General features: G+C 53.1%; 1 protein-coding gene across 2 annotated transcripts in view; it reads left to right on the top strand.

Moving 5' to 3' along the window:
• Positions 1–20,058, top strand: part of LOC121272910 (synaptotagmin-11-like) — a 31,842-nt gene extending 11,784 nt beyond the window's left edge. Inside the window, exons 2-4 of one of the 2 annotated variants that reach the window (XM_041179772.1) lie at positions 6,607–7,433; positions 15,380–15,500; positions 19,383–20,058. In XM_041179772.1, coding sequence (XP_041035706.1) covers positions 6,607–7,433; positions 15,380–15,500; positions 19,383–19,693 — 1,259 coding nt within the window. In that variant the 3' untranslated portion in view covers positions 19,694–20,058. Of the gene's footprint in view, positions 1–6,606; positions 7,434–15,379; positions 15,504–19,382 lie in introns of both variants that reach the window. The other variant, XM_041179771.1, reaches the window with a different exon arrangement.
• The last annotated feature ends 4,404 nt before the right edge of the window (positions 20,059–24,462 follow it).

Genomic DNA, 24,462 nt, shown 5'->3' with positions numbered 1-24,462 from the left:
ACGGCCGCCAGTGGTGGAATAACGATGATTGGTAATGAACAAGAGGCCCGAATTAGAGGGGCAGAGCGATCTCGGGGTGTGGGGGGGTTGAAGAGACTTTTCCGGATATATTCTCGATCTGCCATTTTAAATAGAAAGACCCTGTGGTCTGAGGGTAGAAGGACTCTGTCCCAGGTGTTTGCTGGTCTCCATAAATCTTGAACCAATCTGTCTGGCCCTTCGTCAGTTGAACTGACAGCTTGCCAGGAGCAACAGATGTCACATTACTGACATGTCCAGAAGCTTCCGAATGACAACTCCACTTTTCACAACAGGAAGTGACCATCCCTCCGATAATCTGGGGGAAGGTTAGTAGCAATCTGTCGATGGTATAATAGCACAGGATCGGCCGAACCACAAAGTAAATCAGAACCTTGCACTGTGTGTGTGAGCGAGAGTGCGTGTGTGTGAGTGACTGTGTGTGTGAGTGACTGTGTGTGAGTGACTGTGTGTGAGTGACTGTGTGTGAGTGACTGTGTGTGAGTGACTGTGTGTGTGTGACTGTGTGTGTGTGACTGTGTGTGTGAGTGTGTGTGTGTGAGCGAGAGTATGAGTATGTGTTTGTGTGTGTGTGAGCGCGAGTGTGTGTGTGTGAGCGCGAGTGTGTGTGTGTGAGCGACAGTGTGTGTGTGAGCGTGTGTGTGTGTGAGTGTGTGGGTGTGAGTGAGCGAGGGCAAGAGAGTGTGTGTGTGAGCGAGAGTGCGTGTGCGTGTGTGTGTGAGCGAGAGTGCGTGTGCGGGTGAGCGAGAGTGCGTGTGCGTGTGTGTGTGAGCGAGAGTGCGTGTGCGTGTGTGTGTGAGCGAGAGTGCGTGTGTGTGTGTGTGTGTGTGTATGTGAGCAAGAGTGTCTCTGTGTGAAACGTATCACTCCCTATAACTAAACAGGAAGCTCCCAGATTTGCAATACGAGTCAGTGTTAGCAGATCTTAACCAGGCTGTAATGTTGAACAAGGAGGTCACCATCAACTCAGTGTCCCTTGGGCTGTGGAAAGGAAAATCAGTTTCAACTTCATCACTCCCTATCTCTGTAATCTCCCACAGCCCATGCATGCCTCCCTAGCTCTGTAACCTCCTCCAGCCCCTACACCCCTCCCTATCTCTGTAACCTCCTCCAGCCCCAACACCCCTCCCTATCTCAGTAACCTCCTCCAGCCCCTACACCCCTCCCTATCTCTGTAACCTCCTCCAGCCCCAACACCCCTCCCTATCTCAGTAACCTCCTCCAGCCCCTACACCCCTCCCTATCTCTGTAACCTCCTCCAGCCCCTACACCCCTCCCTATCTCTGTAACCTCCTCCAGCCCCAACACCCCTCCCTATCTCTCTAACCTCCTCCAGCCCCTGCACCACACCCTATCTCTGTAACCTCCTCCAGCCCCGGCACCCCTCCCTATCTCTGTAACCTCCTCCAGCCCAACACCCCTCCCTTTCTCTCTAACCTCCTCCAGCCCCTGCACCACTCCCTATCTCTGTTACACCCGCCAGCTCCTACAACCCTTCCTATCTCTGTAACCTCCTCCAGCCCCTAAACCCCTCCCTATCTCTGTAAACTCCTCCAGCCCCTACACCCCTCCCTATCTCTGTAAACTCCTCCAGCTCCTACACCCCTCCCTATATCTGTAACCTCATCCAGCCCTCCCTATCTCTGTAACCTCCTCCAGCCCCCTACACCCCTCCACATCTCTATAACCTCTTCCAACCCCTACACCCCTCCCTATCTCTGTAACCTCCTCCAGCCCCTAAAGCCCTCTCTGTCTCTGTAACCTGCTCCAGCCCCTACACCCCTCCCTATCTCTGTAACCTCCTGCAGCCCCTACATCCCTCCATATCTCTGTAACCTCCTCCAGCCCCTACACCCCTCCCTATCTCTGTAACCTCCTCCAGCCCTCCCTATCTCTGTAACCTCCTCCAGCTCCTAAACCCCTCCCTATCTCTGTAACCTCCTCCAGCCCAACACCCCTCCCTATCTCTCCAACCCCCTCCAGCCCCTGCACCCCTCCCTATCTCTGTAACCTCCTCCACCCCCTACACCCCTCCCTATCTCTGTAACCTCCTCCAGACCTACACCCCTCCCTATCTCTGTAACCTCCTCCAGCACCTACACCCCTACCTATCTCTGTAACCTCCTCCAGCCCCTACACCCCTCCGTATCTCTGTAACCTCCTCCAGCCCCTACACCCCTCCCTATCTCTGTAACCTCCTCCAGCCCCTACACCCCTCCCTATCTCTGTAACCTCCTCCAGCCCCTAAACCACTCCCTATCGCTGTAATCTCCTCCAGCCCGCCCTATCTCTGCAACCTCCTCCAGCCCCTACACACCTCCCTATCTCTGTAACCTCGTCCAGCCCCTACACCGCTCCCTATCTCTGTAACCTCCTCCAGCCCAACATCCCTCCCTATCTCTGTAACCTCCTCCAGCCCCTACACCTCTTCCCATCTCTGTAAGCTCCTCCAGCCCCAACACCCCTCCCTATCTCTGTAATGTCTTCCAGCCCTCCCTATCTCTGTAACCTCCTCCAGCCCCTACACCCCTCCCTATCTCTGTAACCTCCTCCAGCCCATCACCCCTCCCTTTCTCTCTAACCTCCTCCAGCCCCTGCACCACTCCCTATCTCTGTAACCTCCTCCAGCCCAACATCCCTCCCTATCTCTGTAACCTCCTCCAGCCCCTACACCTCTTCCCATCTCTGTAAGCTCCTCCAGCCCCAACACCCCTCCCTATCTCTGTAATGTCTTCCAGCCCTCCCTATCTCTGTAACCTCCTCCAGCCCCTACACCCCTCCCTATCTCTGTAACCTCCTCCAGCCCATCACCCCTCCCTTTCTCTCTAACCTCCTCCAGCCCCTGCACCACTCCCTATCTCTCTAACCTCCTCCAGCCCCTACACCCCTCCCCATCTCTGTAAGCTCCTCCAGCCCTCCCTATCTCTGTAACCTCCTCCAGCCCCTACACCCCTCCCTATTTCTGTAACCTCCTCCAGCCCCTACACCCCTCCCTATCTCTGTAACCTGCTCCAGCCTCTACACCCCTCCCTATCTCTGTAACCTCCTCCAGCCCCTACACCCCTCCCTGTCTCAGTAACCACCTCCAGCCCCTACACCCCTCCCTATTTCTGTAACCTCCTCCAGCCCCTACACCCCTCCCTATCTCTATAACCTCCTCCAGCCCCTACAACCCTCCCTATCTCTGTAACCTCCTCCAGCCCCTACACCCCTCCCTATCTTTGTAACGTCCTCCAGCCCCTACACCCCTCCCTATCTCTGTAACCTCCTCCAGCCCTCCCTATCTCTGTAACCACCTCCAGTCCCCTACACCCCTCCCTATCTCTGTAACCTCCTCCAGCCCCTAAACAACTCCCTATCTCTGTAACCTCCTCCAGCCCCTACACCCCTCCCTATCTCTGTAACCTCCTCCAGCTCCTAAACCCCTCCCTATCTCTGTAACCTCCTCCAGCCCAACACACCTCCCTATCTCTCCAAACCCCTCCAGCCCCTGCACCCCTCCCTATATCTGTAACCTCCTCCAGCCCCTACACCCCTCCCTATCTCTGTAACCTCCTCCAGCCCTACACCCCTCCCTATCTCTGTAACCTCCTCCAGCCCCTACACACCTCCCTATCTCTGTAACCTCCTCCAGCCCCTACACCCCTCCCTATCTCTGTAACCTCCTCCAGCCCCTAAACCCCTCTCTATCTCTGTAACCACCTCCAGCCCCTACACTCCTCCCTATCTCTGCAACCACCTCCAGCCCCTACAACCCTCCCTATCTCTGTAGCCGCCTCCAGCCCCTACAACCCTCCTTATCTCTGTAACCTCCTCTAGCACTTACACCCCTCCCTATCTCTATAACCTCCTCCAGCCCCTACAACCCTCCCTTTCTCTGTAACCTCCTCCAGCCCAACACCCCTCCCTATCTCTGTAACCTCCTCCAGCCCCTGCACCACTCTCTATCTCTGTAACCTCCTCCAGCCCCTACAACCCTCCTCATCTCTGTAAGCTCCTCCAGCCCTCCCTATTTCTGTAACCTCCTCCAGCCCCTACACCCCTCCCTATTTCTGTAACCTCCTTCAGCCCCTACACCCCTCCCTATCTCTGTAACCTGCTCCAGCCCCTACACCCCTCCCTATCTCTGTAACCTCCTCCAGCCCCTACACCCCTCCCTATCTCTGTAACCTCCTCCAGCCCCTACACCCCTCCCTACCTCTGTAACATCCTCCAGCCCAACACCCCTCCCTATCTCTCTAACGTCCTCCAGCCCCTACACCCCTCCCTATCTCTGTAAGCTTCTCCAGCCCTCCCTATCTCTGTATCCTCCTCCAGCCCCTAAACCCCTCCCTATCTCTGTAACCTCCTCCAGCCCCTACACCCCTCCCTATCTCTGTCACCTTCCTCCAGCCCCTACACCCTCCCTATCTGTGCAACCCTATCAGAGAAAGAGTGAGAGAGACGCAGAGGTTGAGGGAGGGAATTCGAGAGCTGAAGCCCCCTAGGCAGCTGAAGGCACGGCCGCCAGTAGCTGAATAGCTTGTGTCCACGTTGAAATTCTGATACAGTTCTGTGTAAATCTCCAACTCGTTGTAACATGTTAATGCGTGGGCATGTTTCAGATCCAAATTTGGCCAGACAGATCGACTCCCTGCTGGTGTATGATAGGGTGGGCATTACAGAGGCTTAAACTGATCTCTTCCCCCCCCCCCCACAAAGTTGGGTTTCCACCACCCTTCCTAGAGTAACACTCGGCAATTAGTGACAAATCCCGACTCCGGCTCTGAGTCCCACATCTGACTCTTCAATGGGCTGACTACGTTTTCCCAGCCACTTGCATTGGACTGAACTGCACTTGTCGGCTGTGCTGAGGGAGTGCTGCACTGTCGGAGGGTCAGTGCTGAGGGAGTGCTGCACTGTCAGAGGGTCAGTGCTGAGGGAGCGCTGCACTGTCAGAGGGTCAGTGCTGAGGGAGCGCTGCACTGTTGGAGGGTCAGTACTGAGGGAGCACCGCACTGTCGGAGGGTCAGTACTGACGGAGTGCCGCACTGTCGGAGGGTCAGTACTGAGGGAGCACCGCACTGTCGGAGGGTCAGTACTGAGGGAGCGCCGCACTGTCGGAGGGTCAGTACTGAGGGAGCGCTGCACTGTGGGAGGGTCAGTACTGAGGGAGTGCTGCACTGTCGGAGGGTCAGTACTGAAAGTGTGCTGCACTGTCGGAGGGTGAGTGCTGAGGGAGTGTTGCACTGTTGGAGGGTTAGTACTGAGGGAGTGCTGCACTGTGCCAGGGTCAGTACTGAGGGAGCGCCGCACTGTCGGAGGGTCAGTACTGAGGGAGTGCTGCACTGTCAGAGGGTCAATACTGAGGGACTGCCGCACTGTCGGAGGGTCAGTGCTGAGGGACTGCTGCACTGTGTCAGGGTCAGTGCTGAGGGAGTGCCGCACTGTTGGAGGGTCTAATCGAGGGGTTCGGGGTGGTTTATATATAGAATAACAGATACCCGGGAGTGAGTTACAGACTGGAATCTAATCGAGGGGTTCGGGGTGGTTTATATATAGAATAACAGATACCCGGGAGTGAGTTACAGACTGGAATCTAATCAAGGGGTTAGGGGTGGTTTATATATAGAATAACAGATACCCGGGAGTGAGTTACAGACCGGAATCTAATCGAGGGGTGCGGGGTGGTTTATATATAGAATAACAGATACCCGGGAGTGAGTTACGGACTGGAATCTAATTGAGGGGTTTGGGGTGGTTTATATATAGAATAACAGATACCCGGGAGTGCGTTACAGACTGGAATCTAATCGAGGGGTTCGGGGTGGTTTATATATAGAATAACAGATACCCGGGAGTGAGTTACAGACTGCAATCTAATCGAGGGGTTCGGGGGGGTTTATATATAGAATAACAGATACCCGGGAGTGAGTTACAGACTTGAATCTAATCGAGGGGTTCGGGGTGGTTTATATACAGAATAACAGATACCCGGGAGTGAGTTACAGACTGGAATCTAATCGAGGGTTTCGGGGGGGTTTATATCTAGAATAACAGATACCTGGGAGTGAGTTACAGTCTGGAATCTAATTGAGGGGTTCGGGGTGGTTTATATATATATTAATAGATACCCGGGAGTGAGTTACAGCCTGGAATCTAATCGAGGGTTTCGGGGTGGTTTATATATAGAATAACAGATACCCGGGAGTGCGTTACAGGCTGGAATCTAATTGAGGGGTTCGGTTTGGTTTATATATAGAATAACAGATACCCGGGAGTGCGTTACAGGCTGGAATCTAATCGAGGGGTTCAGGGGGGTTTTTTACAGAATTACAGATACCTGGGAGTAGGTTCCCGATTGGACGGTTTTGATTAAAGAATTTCCTGCCCCTTGAGAGCCCGGCAGGTGAACAATCCCAGTGGGATATATATTTTCGGAAGGACACATACTTACAGGATTCGGCGGGGGGGGAGGTGAATTACTCGCAGTGACTATTTCAGTGGCGCTTGGAAGTATCCGAGGCGGTGTTGTGCCTGGAGGATTGGAACATGCTGCGTCCTGACAGTTCTTGTTCTGTCTTCCAGATGTCTCTCCCATCGTGGCAGGGTTTATCGGGGCCACCGTCCTGGTCGTCTCGGCCTCGCTGACCGTCTTCGTCTGGGTTTGCTGCCACCGGCGATCGGAAAAGGCAGCCAAGAACCCGCCCTACAAGTTCGTGCACATGCTGAAGGGGATCAGCATCTACCCGGAGACCCTCGGCAGCAGGAAGAAGGCAGTGCCGATCCGCCGAGAGAAGGACCGGTGCCCTGGCAGCGGCGGCACTGCTGCTGCTCAGCTGGAGGGTGGCTCCGCCGGCAGCCCGGATAGGGAGGCCCTCGGGCCTCGCTCGGCCCCTTTCATCGACGAGCTGCACTTCACCACAGACTGCGAGGAAAGCCCCGACACCAGCTCCCCGAAAGACAGCGCCAGCTCCTCCGACAGTAAAACCCCCTCCCCTTCCTCCCCTGAGCTGGACGTCAAACTGGGCAGCCTGACTTTCTCCGTGGGCTACAACTTCCCGAAGAAGGCCCTGGTGGTGATGATCCAAGAGGCCCACGGCCTCCCGGTGATGGACGAGAGCACCCAGACCTCCGACCCGTACATCAAGATGACCATCCTCCCCGAGAAGAAGCACAGGATCAAGACCCGGGTCCTGAGGAAGACCCTCGACCCGCTCTTCGATGAGACCTTCACCTTCTACGGGATCCCCTACAATCAGCTCCAGGAGCTGGTGCTTCACTTCCTCATCCTCAGCTTTGACCGATATTCCCGTGACGATGTGATCGGGGAGGTGATGGTGCCGCTGGCGGGAGTCGACCCGGGCAGCGGGAAAGTGCAGCTCACCCAACAGATACTAAAGAGGAGCATACAGGTAACCCCATCCCGACTCCCGTGACCAGGGAATTTTCCTTCCCCATGTCGGGAAAGATCGGGTAGATTGTGCTGCTGGAGATTAGAAGAATGGGAGGTGATCTCCCTGAAAGATCGAGGATTCTGACCGGGCTGGATAATGAGAGGAGGCGCAACCCCCCCCCCCATCCCCTTCCCTCCCATCCCCACCCCGCCCATCCGTATCCATCTCCCCCCCCATTCGATCCCCCCATTCCCCCAATTCACCCCATCCCTTCCCCACCCATTCCCATCCCCCTCATCCTCATCCATCCCCCCCATCCCCATCCCCCCATCCCCATCCATCCCCCCCATCCCATCGTACTACCCATCCCCATCCCGCTCATCCTCATCCATCTCCCCCCATCCCATCCCCCCATCTCCCCCCATCCCATCCCCCATCTCGCCCCACCAAACCTCCCCACATCCCCCCATCCCTCCATCCCATTCCCTCCCATCCCCACCCCCCATCCCCATCCATCTCCCCCCATCTTAAACCCCAATCTCACTCCCCCATCTCCCGCCATCCCATCCCCCCATCCCATCCCCCATCTCGCCCCACCCACCTCCCCCCACCCCCCCATCTCCATCCATCTCCCCCCATCCCATCCCATCCCCCATCCCCTCCCCAGCCCCCCATCCCATCCCCCATCTCGCCCCACCCACCTCCCCCCACCCCCCCATCCCCATCCATCTCCCCCCATTTCATCCCATCCCCCATCCCATGCCCCCATCCCCTCCCCACCCCCCCATCCCATCCCATCCCCCATCCCATGGCCCCATCCCCTCCCCACTCCCCCATCCCATTCCCTCCCATCCCCACCCCCCCATCCGAATCTATCTCCCCCATCCCATCCCATCCCCCCACCCATCCCCTTTCCCCCTTCCACACCCCCCATCCCCATCCATCTCCCCCCATCCCATCCCCCCATCCCCACTCCCATCCCCATCCACCTCCCCCCATCTCACCCCCCAATCTCCCCCCATCCTCCTATCCCATCACCCCCACTCCCATATCCCCATCTTCCCCCATCCACCCCCATTCCCACCCGCATTCCCACCCCCTCCAATCCACCTATCCCCACCACCCCACCACCACCCCCCCCAACCCCCACCACTACCACAACCACCACCACTGGATGGAGAGTCTAGAACGAGGGGGGTGACAGGTCAGCCATTCAGGACTGAGATGAGGAGAAATGTCTTTGTTCGGACGGGTTGTGGGTTGAAGTTTGAGATGAGGGACGAGGGATTCATGTCAGGAAGAGGCTGAGGTTGTTCTCCTTGGAGCGAAGGAGACTGAGGGGGGAGGTTGCGGGGATCTGATGGAGTGGGGGGGTGGGGGTACAAGATTATGACAGGTTTAGATAAGGTAGACAGAGGGAAGCTGTTGCTGTGAGCTGATGGTACCAGGATTGGAGGGCACAGATTTCAGGTTTTGGGCCAGAGATGCGGGGAGGTGGGGGTGATTGTGAAGAAGAACTGTTGTTTTAAACACAGAGAGTGGTAATGAGCTGGAACCCACTTCCTCATGTGGAGGAGGGGATGATGAATGATTCCAAAAGGAAACTTGGACAGGGGATTGAGGGAAAATAAACTTGGAGGGATGCAGTGGATTGCTCTACAGAGGGCTGGCATGGACTCGATAGGCCAAATGGGCTCCTTCTGTGTTTAACTGACTGCAGGCTTCCAGACTCCAAGTGAATCTTGTTTTTTAAATTAACTCATGGGGATGTGGGTGTCGCTGGCTGGGCCAGCATTTGTTGCCCATCCCTAATTGCCCTTGTTCAGAGGGCATTTTAAGAGTTGACCACATGGCTGTGGATCTGGAGTCACATGTAGGCCAGACCGGGTAAGGATGGCAGATTTCCCTCCCTCAAAGGGGCATTAATAGTCACTTAATTCCAGATTTCTATTGAATTCAAATTCCACCATCTGCTGTGGTGGGATTTGAACCGGGGTCCCCAGAGTGTTACCCTGGGGTCGACTGGAATACCAGCCCAGTGACAATACCAGTACACCACCACCTCCCCATAATCAAAGACTGTGCGACTAGGGAAGAGAAGGTGGAGCTGACCAGCCACGATTTTATTGAATGGGGGAAAGCAGGTTCGAGGGGCAGAATGGCCTACTCCTGCTCCTTTTGCTTACCAAGTGACCAGTCACACTGCGGAGTACCTCTTCGAGGTTCTCAATGCCCTGCAAGCGGGCTCAGTTGAGAAGGGCCAATATTTGAAGATCAGGTAGGTTCCAGGATGAATTCCCCCTCCCCCACCCCCAGTCTGCGTGGGCTGTACTCAGCCTCCCGGTACTGCCCCAGCAATGTGTTAAAAGGTGTCACCGGCACTCGGCTGCAGGGAGAGATTACCCAATTTCACCCCATGGTTCATCGCCAAGAGGAGGATCAGGCTCAGAAAACACTCCGAGCAGCAGTAGAATCCGTGCCAACGCCCTGCAGTCTGGGTTCCCACGCTCTGAATACTCCATTGACTGGGGAATCATAGCCCAGCGAGAATCAACAACTTTAGCTGGATTAAACAAGACATTTCTTGGAGAATAGACATCATACACCAGGAGTTTAAACGCCGAGACTATTGCTGTAACCACCCACCTCAGTCACTGTGCTCTTTATCAAAAGGTTCCTTTTCTGAAATTGTTTTCTTCATACACAAGTGAAGGATAGACACCTACTCTACTTTGGAGTCCTTACCTGCAGTTCCCCCAGGCACTGTCGGGGCAGGTAGCGATAGGAAAGGTCAGATACAGAGTAAAGCTCCCTCTACACTGTCCCCATCAAACACTCCCAGGACAGGTACAGCACGGTGTTACATACAGAGTAAATCTCCCTCTACACTGTCCCCATCAAACACTCCCAGGACAGGTACAGCACGGGGTTAGATACAGAGTAAAGCTCCCTCTACACTGTCCCCATCAAACACTCCCAGGACAGGTACAGCACGGGGTTAGATACAGAGTAAAGTTCCCTCTACACTGTCCCCATCAAACACTCCCAGGACAGGTACAGCACGGGGTTAGATACAGAGTAATGGTCCCTCTACACTGTCCCCATCAAACACTCCCAGGACAGGTACAGCACGGGGTTAGATACAGAGTAATGGTCCCTCTACACTGTCCCCATCAAACACTCCCAGGACAGGTACAGCACGGGGTTAGATGCAGAGTAAATCTCCCTCTACACTGTCCCCATCAAACACTCCCAGGACAGGTACAGCACGGGTTTAGATACAGAGTAAAGCTCCCTCTACACTGTCCCCATCAAACACTCCCAGGACAGGTACAGCACAGGGTTAGATACAGAGTAAATCTCCCTCTACACTGTCCCCATCAAACACTCCCAGGACAGGTACAGCACAGGGTTAGATACAGAGTAAAGCTCCCTCTACACTGTCCCCATCAAACACTCCCAGGACAGGTACAGCACGGGGTTAGATACAGAGTAAAGCTCCCTCTACACTGTCCCCATCAAACACTCCCAGGACAGGTACAGCACGGGGTTAGATGCAGAGTAAATCTCCCTCTACACTGTCCCCATCAAACACTCCCAGGACAGGTACAGCACGGGTTAGATACAGAGTAAAGCTCCCTCTACACTGTCCCCATCAAACACTCCCAGGTCAGGTACAGCACGAGGTTAGATACAGAGTAAGGATCCCTCTACACTGTCCCCATCAAACACTCCCAGAACAGGGACAGCACGGGGTTAGATGAAGTGTTAAGTTGTCACTACACTGCTTAGTGATGTGGCAATTTCGACACTAACAGGGGTCACTGCTGCCTCTTGGTGACATTTGAATTTGCTTGCCCTCCTGATGACCCCATGTGTTGAGTTTGCTAAGAAGTTGAGACATGGTCTGCATCTTCTCTGAGAATGGAGCGAAAGTCCAGTAATCATTTGACTGAGATGGCCATGGATGAGGGACTTGAGTAATGTGGACAGTCTGGAGAAGTTAGGGATGTTGTCCTGGGTGGAGCGAGTTGTTCGAGGTGTTCAAAGTCAAGAAGGCTTTACAGAGAGTAAAGGAGGGTCGGTAACCAAAGGGGACACAGACTGAAGAGAATCGGGAAAGGAACCAGAGGTGGGGATGAGGAGAATTTTTTTTTAACACTGCGAGTTGTTGTGATCTGGAAGGTGCTGCCTGAAAGGGCAGTGGAAGCAGATTCAATAGGATCTTTCAAAAGGGGTAATCGGATAAACACTCGAAGGGGAAAAATTTGCAGGGGCGATGGGAGGAAAGCAGATGAGGTGTGGGCAGTGGGACAAATTGGCACAGGCACTAAGTGGCCTCTCTCTGTGCAGTAAATCACTCTGGTCCTCCTGAGAATAGAGAAGGGCAGGATAATGACGTTGGAGGCAGGGGGCAGGGTTTCAAAGATGGAGTACTGGAGGGGGGGTGTGGGGAGTGGGGGTGTGGGTGGTGTTGGGGTACAGGGAGAAGGTGGTGGAGGCGGAGCAAGGGAGAGAATGAAAAAATCTGAACAGGAGAGAGGAGGGCGGAGAGGGAAAGGGAGAGAAAGTGACAGATACACGAGTGCACACACACACCTGCACACAGACAGGCGCACAGACACACATGCATGCACACACACACCCGTATACGCACACAGACACACATGCACACACACACACCCGTATACGCACACAGACACACATGCACACACACACACCCGTATACGCACACATACACACATGCACACAGACACATGCACACACACACACGCACACACACACACATACACAGACAGGCGCACATACACACATGCATGCACATACACACCCGTATACGCACACAGACACACATGCACGCACACACATATGCATATACACACACGCACACACACAGACAGGCGCACATACACACATGCATGCACACATACACACATGCATGCACACTCACACACACATGTACACATACATGCACGCGTGCGCAGAGACGTGCATGTACAGACAGGCACACACACACACACACACACACACACACACACACACACACGTACACAAGCATCCTTTCAAATGCTGCAGTTGGTAAAGATGGAGCAAAGCTGACAAAGCATTTTGTGTGGGTGAGGTGTTCTGAATTAACAATCGCCTCCCACGTACTGTTAGGCATTTAATTCCTTCCAGCGATCAGCCCCATTCAACGCTGAAATGCAGACAACTGACACAGCCAACACTGGCAGACATAGAGGGGACAGGGAGAACAGGACAGGCAGTGTCTGTGTCTGCAGCAGATCATCGGGGCCAGACATCCTTCACATTCCCAGCTTTCACACAGCGCAACCTGGCCCCAGACACCCCCATCCTACAAAGTGTGAACCTCCTGTAGGGTGAAGCAGGGTCAGTGTGCAGGTGTCCTATGGGAAGCTGGCACTGAGACCAGCCTTTGCTCACTGGCAGGAGCTGTGTGTGAGTGGCCCTCAGCCACTGCTAATTTGAAGCCTCTCTCAGAACGAGCAGCCGTTCACTGGGTAACAGTTTCTCATCTCTGAGTCAGGAGGTTAGGGGTTTGAACCCCACCCCAGGGACTTGAACTCAAAATCCAGGATCACATGCCCCAGTGCCAGTGCTGAGGGAGAGCCGCACTGTCAGAGGGTCAGTACTGAGGGAGCACCGCACTGTCAGAGTGTCAGTACTGAGGGAGTGCCGCACTGTCAGAGGGTCAGTACTGAGGGAGTGCCGCACTGTCGGAGGGTCAGTACTGAGGGAGCACCGCACTGTCAGAGGGTCAGTACTGAGGGAGTGCCGCACTGTCGGAGGGTCAGTACTGAGGGAGCGCCGCACTGTCGGAGGGTCAGTACTGAGGGAGCGCCGCACTGTCGGAGGGTCAGTACTGAGGGAGCGCCGCACTGTCAGAGGGTCAGTACTGAGGGAGTGCCGCACTGTCGGAGGGTCAGTACTGAGGGAGCACCGCACTGTCAGAGGGTCAGTACTGAGGGAGTGCCGCACTGTCAGAGGGGCAGTACTGAGGGAGCGCCGCACTGTCGGAGGGTCAGTACTGAGGGAGCGCCGCACTGTCAGAGGGTCAGTACTGAGGGAGTGCTGCACTGTCGGAGGGTCAGTACTGAGGGAGCGCCGCACTGTCAGAGGGTCAGTACTGAGGGAGTGCCGCACTGTCGGAGGGTCAGTACTGAGGGAGCGCCGCACTGTTAGAGGGTCAGTACTGAGGGAGTGCTGCACTGTCGGAGGGTCAGTACTGAGGGAGTGCCGCACTGTCAGAGGGTCAGTACTGAGCGAGTGCCGCACTGTCGGAGGGTCAGTACTGAGCGAGTGCCGCACTGTCGGAGGGTCAGTACTGAGCGAGTGCCGCACTGTCGGAGGGTCAGTGCTGAGGGAGCGCCGCACTGTCGGAAGGTCAGTGCTGAGGGAGTGCCGCACTGTCAGAGGGTCAGTGCTGAGGGAGTGCCGCACTGTCAGAGGGTCAGTGCTGAGGGAGTGCCGCACTGTCAGAGGGTCAGTGCTGAGGGAGTGCCGCACTGTCGGAGGGTCAGTACTGAGGGAGTGCCGCACTGTCGGAGGGTCAGTACTGAGGGAGCGCCGCACTGTCAGAGGGTCAGTACTGAGGGAGTGCTGCACTGTCGGAGGGTCAGTGCTGAGGGAGTGCCGCACTGTCGGAGAGTCAGTACTGAGGGAGTGCCGCACTGTCGGAGGGTCAGTACTGAGGGAGCGCCGCACTGTCAGAGGGTCAGTACTGAGGGAGTGCTGCACTGTCGGAGGGTCAGTACTGAGGGAGTGCCACACTGTCAGAGGGTCAGTACTGAGGGAGTGCCGCACTGTCGGAGGGTCAGTACTGAGCGAGTGCCGCACTGTCGGAGGGTCAGTACTGAGCGAGTGCCGCACTGTCGGAGGGTCAGTGCTGAGGGAGCGCCGCACTGTCGGAGGGTCAGTGCTGAGGGAGTGCCGCACTGTCAGAGGGTCAGTGCTGAGGGAGTGCCACACTGTCAGAGGGTCAGTACTGAGGGAGCGCCACACTGTCGGAGAGTCAGTACTGAGGGAGTGCCGCACTGTCGGAGGGTCAGTACTGAGGGAGTGCCGCACTGTCAGAGGGTCAGTACTGAGGGAGCGCCGCGCTGTCGGAGGGTCAATACTGAGGGAGCACCACAGTGTCGGAGAGTTAGTACTGAGGGAGCGCCGCACTGTCGGAGGGTCAGTACTGAGGGAGTGCCGCACTGTCGGAGGGTCAGTACTGAGGGAGCACCACAGTGTCGGAGAGTCAGTACTGAGGGAGTGCCGCACTGTGGGAGGTGACATCTTTAGGATATGATGTTAAACCCAGCAGGGAATGCTACACAATAGACTTCAGCGGATTTTGGATTTGGGAAGGGAAGAGTTGATTAAGATAAAAGATTTAAGGTGATTGGCCAAAGAGCCAGAGGTGAGATGGGGATAAACATTTCCATGTGAGAGGTTGGGATGTGGAACAGTCTGCCTGATAGGCTGGGGGATACAGATTCAATCGTAAGTTTCCAAAGGGAATTGGATAAATAATTGAAGGAGAGAGAATTTGCCTGGACTGTGAACAAAGCAGGATGAGGTCACTGGTTTCTGCTGTGTGTGAACAGTTAAACTAACGACTCATAATGTTTTGGAGGGAGTGAGTTGTCACGACAACCCAAGCTGTCCAAATGAATTGGGCGCAGTGTGTTCACAGGAATTGAACTGTGAGGTGTCTCACAGTGACGGGACCAAGTTGGCACCAAGCCCTGTGTCTGTTTTTAATTAGATTGATCAAGCGCTGATCCCTTTGGGGGTGGGGGAGTGCAGACAGGGAAAACTCATTGTCAGCTCCAGGCGCCAGGATTATCCCAGTTCACCTCCACCCTCTCAGCGGGATTACGGGCTGCTTTTGCACTAGACGTGAGTCCTTCCGCCAATGGCTGACTAATTTCACCACTCTTTGTTCTGTCTTTCAGAAATGCGTCAGTAGAGGAGAGCTGCTGGTTTCACTCTCTTACCAGCCCGTCACTCACCGGCTGACCGTGGTAGTGCTTAAGGCCAGACACCTACCCAAGATGGATATTGCTGGCCTCTCAGGTAGCAGTTATTAACTCCAAGACACTGCTCGTACAAGCAAAGCTCCTGTAGTCAGCAGCTCCCACCAAGACACAATAATAGCATCATCATGCTCGCCCTTTGGTTCCAGTTTTACTGGGGTTGCTTAGTGAGTGGTTGTTTTAAAACACTTCAATGTTCACAAACTGAAATAAAGGGAATAATTCCCCACCGTCTATTTCGATGGGATTAATGCCCCACTCTCTATGTAGGTGGGATTAATTCCCCACTCTCTATGTAGGTGGGATTAATTCCCCACTCTCTATGTAGGTGGGATTAATGCCCCACTCTCAATATCGATGGGATTAATGCTCCACTCTCTATGTAGGTGGTATTAATTCCCCATCCTCTATATCGATGGGATTAATGCCCCACTCTCTATGTAGGTGGTATTAATACCCCACCCTCTATATCGATGGGATTTATGCCCCACTCTCTATGTAGGTGGTATTAATGCCCCACCCTCTATATCGATGGGATTGATGCCCCACTCTCTATGTAGGTGGGATTAATTCCCCACCCTCTACATCGATGGGATAAATGCCCCACTCTCTATGTAGGTGGGATTAATGCCCCACTCTCTATGTAGGTGGGATTAATGCCCCACTCTCTATATAGGTGGGATTAATGCCCCACTCTCTATGTAGGTGGGATTAATGCCCCACTCGCTATGTAGGTGGGATTAATTCTACACTCTCTATGTAGGTGGGATTAATGCCCCACTCTCTATGTAGATGGGATTAATTCTACACTCTCTATGTAGGTGGGATTAATGCCCCACTCTCTATGTAGGTGGGATTAATGCCCCACTCTCTATGTAGGTGGGATTAATGCCCCACTCTCTATGTAGGTGGGATTAATGCCCCATTCTCTATGTAGGTGGGATTAATGCCCCACTCTCTATGTAGGTGGGATTAATTTTCCACTCTCTATGTAGGTGGGATTAATTCCCCACTTTCTATGTAGATGGGATTAATTCCCCACTCTCTATGTAGGTGGGATTAATGCCCCACTCTCTATGTAGGTGGGATTAATGCCCCACTCTCTATGTAGGTGGGATTAATGCCCCACTCTCTATGTAGATGGGATTAATGCCCCACCCTCTATGTAGATAGGATTAATTCCTCACTCTCTATGTAGGTGGGATTAATTCCCCACCCTCTATGTAGATGGGATTAATTCTCCACTCTCTATGCAGGTGGGATTAATGCCCCACTCTCTATGTAGATGGGATTAATTCTACACTCTCTATGTAGGTGGGATTAATGCCCCACTCTCTATGTAGGTGGGATTAATGCCCCACTCTCTATGTAGGTGGGATTAATTTTCCACTCTCTATGTAGGTGGGATTAATTTTCCACTCTCTATGTAGGTGGGATTAATTTTCCACTCTCTATGTAGGTGGGATTAATTTTCCACTCTCTATGTAGGTGGGATTAATTCCCCACTTTCTATGTAGATGGGAATAATTCCCCACTCTCTATGTAGGTGGGATTAATGCCCCACTCTCTATGTTGATGGGATTAATGCCCCACTCTCTATGTAGGTGGGATTAATGCCCCACTCTCTATGTAGGTGGGATTAATGCCCCAATCTCTATGTAGATGGGATTAATGCCCCACTCTCCATGTAGGTGGGATTAATTCCCCACTCTCTATGTAGATGGGATTAATTCCCCACTCTCTATGTAGATGGGATTAATTCCCCACTCTCTATGTAGATGGGATTAATGCCCCACTCTCTATGTAGGTGGGATTAATGCCCCACTCTCTATGTAGATGGGATTAATTCCCCACTCTCTATGTAGATGGGATTAATGCCCCACTCTCTATTTAGGTGGGTTTAATGCCCCACTCTCTATGTAGATGGGATTAATTCCCCACTCTCTATGTAGGTGGGATTAATGTCCCACTCTCTTCAATAACCAAATGAATGGAGTGAGGGTTTGTCTAGTCCAGTGGGACAGGTCCACACATTCACAACACGAGCTTCTGGTATTAGAGTTTGAGGCAAGTGGCGTTGTATTTAAAAACATATATATCCCTGAGGCATGAACAGTGTTGGCAAAACAATGTTTATTCCCTATCCTGGGTTACCTGAGGGTACATAGGGGCCAACCAGTTCGAGTGGGACTGGAGTCACATGTAGGCCAGACTAAATTAAGGATGGCAGTTTCCAATCCTCGACAGACATTAATGAACCAGTTGGTTCTATTTTAAAATTTTTAAAAAAACAGTCTAGCAGTTTTAATGGTAATTTTCTAGTGCATCAGTGGGATTTGAACCTCTGACTTGTTAATCCAGAGCTCTAACCCCTAGGCTACCATCCTGGCTTTGGGACGAGCTGGTGTTTCAGGGTGGACAGGGTTTAGAGACAGAAGTGTTGTTTCTAACGTCTTACCCTGTGAATATCCATTCCCTTCACCAGTTTGTGGAGTGAATTGGGTGGGTGTTAGGCAGAAACAGTACCTCTGGAATGCTGGATGAGTGATTGAGACCCTCTTAGTGACTGAGCCAGGCTGATGGTGTAAAATTGAAAATACAAAGCTAAGAGAGGCTCACCCGAGAGTTTGAAGGGTTAACCAGTGTGGTGATGAGCATTGCAGACCCACAGGAGCACTGAGTATACTCTCAGTCGTCTTAACCATGGAAGAATAGAATTGCCTTAGTGGGGTTTGCAATAAAAGTTCAGGAGATTCATTCCTGGGATGAAGGCATTGTCTTATGAGGAGAGAAATTCCCTGGAGTTTAGGAGACACAATCTCATTGAAACTTATAATAGGTTTTACTAGATTGATACCTGGAATGAGTGGGTTGTCTGACAAGGAAAGGTTGGACAGACTGGGCTTGTTTCCACTGGAGTTTAGAAGAGTGAGGGGTGACTTGATTGAAGTATATAAGATCCTGAACGGCCTTGACAAGGTGGACATGGAAAAGATGTTTCCTCTTGTGGGTGAGTCCAGAACTAGGGGGTCACTGTTTTAAAATTAGGGGTCACCCTTTTAGGACAGAGATGGGGAGAAATTTTTTCTCTCAGAGGATTGTGTGACTTTGGAACTCTCTGCCTCCGAAGGTGGTGGAGTCGGGGTTATTGAGTATTTTTAAGGCGGAGGTAGATAGATTCTTGTTAGGCAAGGGAATCAGAGGTTATCGGGGGTTAGATGGGAATGTGGAATTCTAAACACAAACAGATCAGCCATGATCTTAGTGAATGGTGGAGCAGGCTCGAGGGGCCGAATGGCCTATTTCAGCTCCTATTTCGTATGTTTGTACATTCGTATGTAATATTTTTAGAGGGATGAACGGGGTAGATGCTGAGAGGCTATTTCCCTGTAACTGTAGAGTCTAGAACGAGGGGGGTGCTGGTCACAGTCTCAGGATAAGGGGTCGGCCATTTTGGACGGAGACAAGGAGAAATGTCTTCACTCAGAGAGTTGTGAATCTTTGGAATTCTGTACCCCAGCGGGCCGCGGTGCTCGGGCAGCGAGTACGTTCGGGACTGAGATCGAGAGATTTTTCGGCACTGAGGGAATCGAGAGAGGGGAGGGCAGGACATGACTTTGAATTTGACAATCACCACGATGGTACTAAATGGTGGGAGGGAGCAGGTTCAAGGGGCTGAATGGCCTCCTTCTGTTCCTATCTTATGTTCTTTTGGTGGCGGTTCTGTTTCAAGTGGTGTTAGTTGGGGTGGTGATTGGGACAATAGCATTGGCTTCGATGGGTCTTATCGGTGGGGGGCTAGAAACAGTTGAGGCAGAGGGAGGTAGCTGGACGTAAGAGCCCTTCTGGTGTCAGGTTACGGTGGAGAGATCCCCAGAAAGACTCGGTGCAACTTGTGTTCCTCTGTTTCTCTTTCCCACAGACCCCTACGTCAAAGTCAATGTGTTCTACGGAAGGAGGCGGGTGGCCAAGAAGAAGACACACGTCAAGAAGTGCACGCTAAACCCGGTCTTCAACGAGTCCTTCGCCTTTGACATCGGCGCCGAGACCCTGAGGGACGTCAGCCTCGAGCTCCTGGTCATCGACTTCGACAGGATGACCAAAAACGAGGTGGTGGGCTGCACAGTGCTGGGCAACAGCAGCAGCAGCAGCAGTGGAGTCCAGCACTGGCGGGAGATCTGTGAGAACCCCCGGCGACAGGTCGCCAAGTGGCACACGCTGGGCGAGTATTAGGTGCCACTGGAGGAGAGAGAGAGAGAGAGAGAGAGAGAGAAAGAAAGAGAGAGAGAGAGAGAGGGATTTTAAAAAATAATAATGCCTAGGGACTTAAATCTTAACAGGAACTCGGATTTAGGGATATAAGACATGTCAGAAAACTGCGACAAAAATATTCTCTTTGGTTGGTTGTGCGAGTTGGTGGTCCAATCACCTGAGTGCAGAATATTTGACTCTGATCTATTCAACAAACCACCTGACTTATTTGCATGCCTGGTTATATATATCTTATTTGCATATACTTTTAACCCGCTGGGAAACATTCTCCAGCCTTCATTCATAGCCTCATCTTTATTTGATTCACTTCCATGAGTCTATTTATTTTGCCCTCTAAGGTTTGGGGGGGGAGTGGGGGGGAGGTGGGGGTGGTGGGGTGGGCACTGGGGTTGGGGCAGTGGTTAGACACCGGCCCTTCCTTTCGGGACTCGGTGTCCAGCTTCCTAAGGAACCCACGTCGCTGGGTGAAAGTCCCCTCCCGTTCTCGGTCTCCTGGACGAGGGGAGTTGGGGGTCGGACATCTCCCTCGTGTCCCCAACAAACTCGCAGCTGAGTTTGAGGATGTAAGTGGTCAGAGTTGGGGGAGCTGGTGTTGGGGAGAGGCGGTGGGGTGGGGTGGGGTGAGGGGATGGGGGGGGCAATGGGTGGGGAGGGAAGTGTCACATTGGGGGCAGCCTCTTTTGGGCTTGAGGTGCATTACTCGGAGGGGAGGGAGAGTGGCTGCAGGGTTCGGGGGCGGAGATCTGGAGTGCAGCGTAGAGGCAGCTTTACTCTGCGTCTCCACCCATGTCCCACCAAACCCAGTGGCATCTGGCAGCCCAGCTTCCTCACCTTCGATTAACCGCTAAGCCCCTGACAGCCCATGGGTGTGGACCGCAGGGCACCACCCCTCGATGGGCCGAGCGGCCTCCCTCTTGCCCTGCCATGCCTTGCCGGCCTCTCGCTTTCCTACCCTGCCTGTCCAGCCCTTGCGGCCCCTCCCAGTTCACCAGGTTTCGTCGGGTTCGACGCCCTGTCTCGGGTGCTTGTCCACCTGAGCGGTGTTTTCACGAACCCCGACCTCGCACTCGAGGACAGACTCACTGGCCTCCCCACCTCCCACCGAAGGACCGAGCCCTCAGCTCCCGGAGAATTTTTTTGCTTCAGAAATAAATCGGCCTTCACCACCAAAGAGAAACCAGCCAATCGCACGGTTCGAACTTAAACAGCCTTCTTAAGTCAGCCATGGAGGGTTTTGGTGATAACATACTGGCTCAGGATGGATGGAGCAGTGTTATAGATACTCCAAACAGCTTTCTACCAATTAAATAGCTCCCACCCCACCAGATCAGGACTCTAAAGCTCTGCCTCTTCTCGTGACCAATAACTTGTATTTATTTGGCACCTTTAACTGGGGGGAAATCCTTCCCAAGATTCCTCACAGCAATTAACAAGCCAAGTCTTGGTCAAAGAGGTTGGTTTTTAAAGGGGCCTCTTAAAGCAGGAGAGAACACAAGTTTAGGGAGGGAATTCCCGAGCTCAGGGCCCCCCCCAAGCAGCTGAAGGCACGGCCGCCAATGGTGGAGCGATGGGAATCGGCGGGGGGTGGGGGGGTGTGGGTGGTGGTAGTGGTGGTGGTGGTGGTGGACGCTTAAGAGGCCGGGGCTTGGAGGAGTTCAGGGATCTCCGAGCAGATCACAGAGGTGGGGAGGGGTCGAGAGGCGATGGAGGTGTTTGAGAACAAGGGTGGCAATTTTTGACATGCGGGCTTGGCTGCGCTGGGGGTCAGTGTACGGGTGTGTGAACAGGACTTGGCGTGAGGCAGGAGACAGGGCCAGGACCAGAGGCTGAGCTGAGGTTTGTGGAGGCTGCAAGACGGGGAGCAGTGGACAGTTGAGTCCGGGGAGTAAGAGGTAATAACAAGAATAAGGGGTTTGACTGTTTAAGAGAGATGAGGAGGGATTTCTTCTCTCAAAGGGTCGTTCATCTGTGGAACTCTCTTCCCCAGAGAGCAGCTGGGTCCTTGAATTTATTCACGGTTGAGTTAGACAGATCTTTGACAGACAAGGGAGGCAAGAGTTCTGGAGGGGGGGTGGGGGCGCAGACAGGAAAGTGAAGTTGAGACCATGACCAGATCAGCAACGATCTTATTGAATGGCACAGCAGGATCGAGGGGGCTGAATGGCCTACTCACGCTGCTAAGTCCCATGTTCCTGTTTGACCCCCTTCACCTGAGGGTTCAGATATAGACAGGGGTGGGGGCAGGGGGTTTCTGACCTGTAAATATACTGGAGTGGCAGCTCTACTCCTCCCTGTTCCCGATCCTGGGGTTACAGACACCGGGACATGACACTCGGCGCTCGCACATGGAGAGCTGCCGTTTCATTACACCGGGAGCGTCAAGGACAATAGCTCTGTAAGACACGGTGCCTCATGCGATCAGACTACCGATTCAATGAAAAAAAAATCCATACAGAATGCAGCCTCACCTTCAAACCACAGTTCACAGTAACTGAGGCAGCGGGGTCAGCATCGATGGGTCAGTTTGCAGGTCCAGCCCATCACTTTCGATAAGCGCAGTAATGGTGTTGAGTATCTCAGACATCATATCAACACCTGGGGGAAAAGGGAAACACGTTAGAACTTCAAAGGGGAGGAACTTCTGGGACAGGACATCTTTAATCAAAATATCTCTGCAAAGAAATCAATAATAGTCAGGATAGAATTCTATTTCTAGCCAAGGGTCTGTATCTAACCTCATGCTGTACCTGTCTTGGGAGTGTTTGATGGGGACAGTGTAGAGGGAGATTTACTCTGTATCTAACACTGTGCTGTACCTGTCCTGGGAGTGTTTGATGGGGGCAGTGTGGAGGAAGCTTTACTCTGTATCTAACCCCGTGCTGTACCTGTCCTGGGAGTGTTTGATGGGGACAATGAAGAGGGAGCTTTACTCTGTATCTAACCCCGTGCTGTACCTGTCCTGGGAGTGTTTGATGGGGACAGTGTAGAGGGAGCTTTACTCTGTATCTAACCCCGTGCTGTACCTGTCCTGGGAGTGTTTGATGGGGACAATGAAGAGGGAGCTTTACTCTGTATCTAACCCCGTGCTGTACCTGTCCTGGGAGTGTTTGATGGGGACAGTGTAGAGGGAACTTTATTCTGTATCTAACCCCGTGCTGTACCTGTCCTGAGAGTGTTTGAGGGAGACAGTGTAGAGGGAGTTTTGCTCTGTATCTAACCCTGTGCAGTACCTTTCTTGGGAGTGTTTGATGGGGACAGTGTAGAAGGAGATTTACTCTATATCGAATCCCATGCTGTACCTGTCCTGGGAGTGTTTGATGGCGACGGTGTAGAGGGAACTTTACTCTGTATCAAACCCCTTGCGGTACCTGTCCTGGGAGTGTTTGATGGGGACAGTGTAGAAGGAACTTTACTCTGTGTCTAACCCCGTGCTGTACCTGTCCTGGGAGAGGTTGATGGGACAGTGTAGAGGGAGCTTTACTCTGTATCTAACCCCGTGATGTATCTGTCCTGGGAGTGTTTGAGGGGGACAGTGTAAAGGGAGATTTACTCTGTATCTAACACCGTGCTGTACCTGTCCTGGGAGTGTTTGATGGGGACAGTGTAGAGGGAGATTTACTCTGTATCTAACCCCGTGCTGTACCTGTCCTGGGAGTGTTTGATGGGGACAGTGTAGAGGGAGATTTACTCTGTATATAACCCTGTGCTGTACCTGCCCTGGGAGTGTTTGATGGGGACAGTGTAGAGGGAGCTATACTCTGTATCTAACCCCGTGCTGTACCTGTCCTGGGAGTGTTTGATGGGGACAGTGTAGAGGGAGATTTACTCTGTATCTAACCCCGTGCTGTACCTGTCCTGGGAGTGTTTGATGGGGTCAGCGTAGAGGGAGCTTTACTCTGTATCTAACCCTGTGCAGTACCTTTCTTGGGAGTGTTTGATGGGGACAGTGTAGAGGGAGTTTTGCTCTGTATCTAACCCCGTGCTGTACCTGTCCTGGGAGTGTTTGATGGGGACAGTGTAGAGTGAGATTTACTCTGTATCTAACCCCGTGCTGTACCTGTCCTGGGAGTGTTTGATGGGGACAGTGTAGAGGGAGATTTACACTGTATCTAACCCCGTGCTGAACCTGTCCTGGGAGTGTTTGATGGGGACAGTGTAGAGGGAGCTTTACTCTGTATCTAACCCCGTGCTGTACCTGTCCTGGGAGTGTTTGATGGGGACAGTGTAGAGGGAGCTTTACTCTGTATCTAACCCCGTGCTGTACCTGTCCTGGGAGTGTTTGAGGGAGACAGTGTAGAGGGAGTTTTGCTCTGTATCTAACCCTGTGCAGTACCTTTCTTGGGAGTGTTTGATGGGGACAGTGTAGAAGGAGATTTACTCTATATCGAATCCCATGCTGTACCTGTCCTGGGAGTGTTTGATGGCGACGGTGTAGAGAGAGCTTTACTCTGTATCTATCCCCGTGCTGGACCTGTCCTGGGAGTGTTTGATGGGGACAGTGTAGAAGGAACTTTACTCTGTGTCTAACCCCGTGCTGTACCTGTCCTGGGAGAGGTTGATGGGACAGTGTAGAGGGAGCTTTACTCTGTATCTAACCCCGTGATGTATCTGTCCTGGGAGTGTTTGAGGGGGACAGTGTAAAGGGAGATTTACTCTGTATCTAACACCGTGCTGTACCTGTCCTGGGAGTGTTTGATGGGGACAGTGTAGAGGGAGATTTACTCTGTATA

The sequence above is a fragment of the Carcharodon carcharias genome, chromosome 36 (assembly GCF_017639515.1).
Source record: "Carcharodon carcharias isolate sCarCar2 chromosome 36, sCarCar2.pri, whole genome shotgun sequence".
Lineage (NCBI taxonomy): Eukaryota > Metazoa > Chordata > Chondrichthyes > Lamniformes > Lamnidae > Carcharodon > Carcharodon carcharias.
Note: the sequence above shows the minus strand (reverse complement) of the source record. Positions and strands in the feature narration are given on the sequence as shown.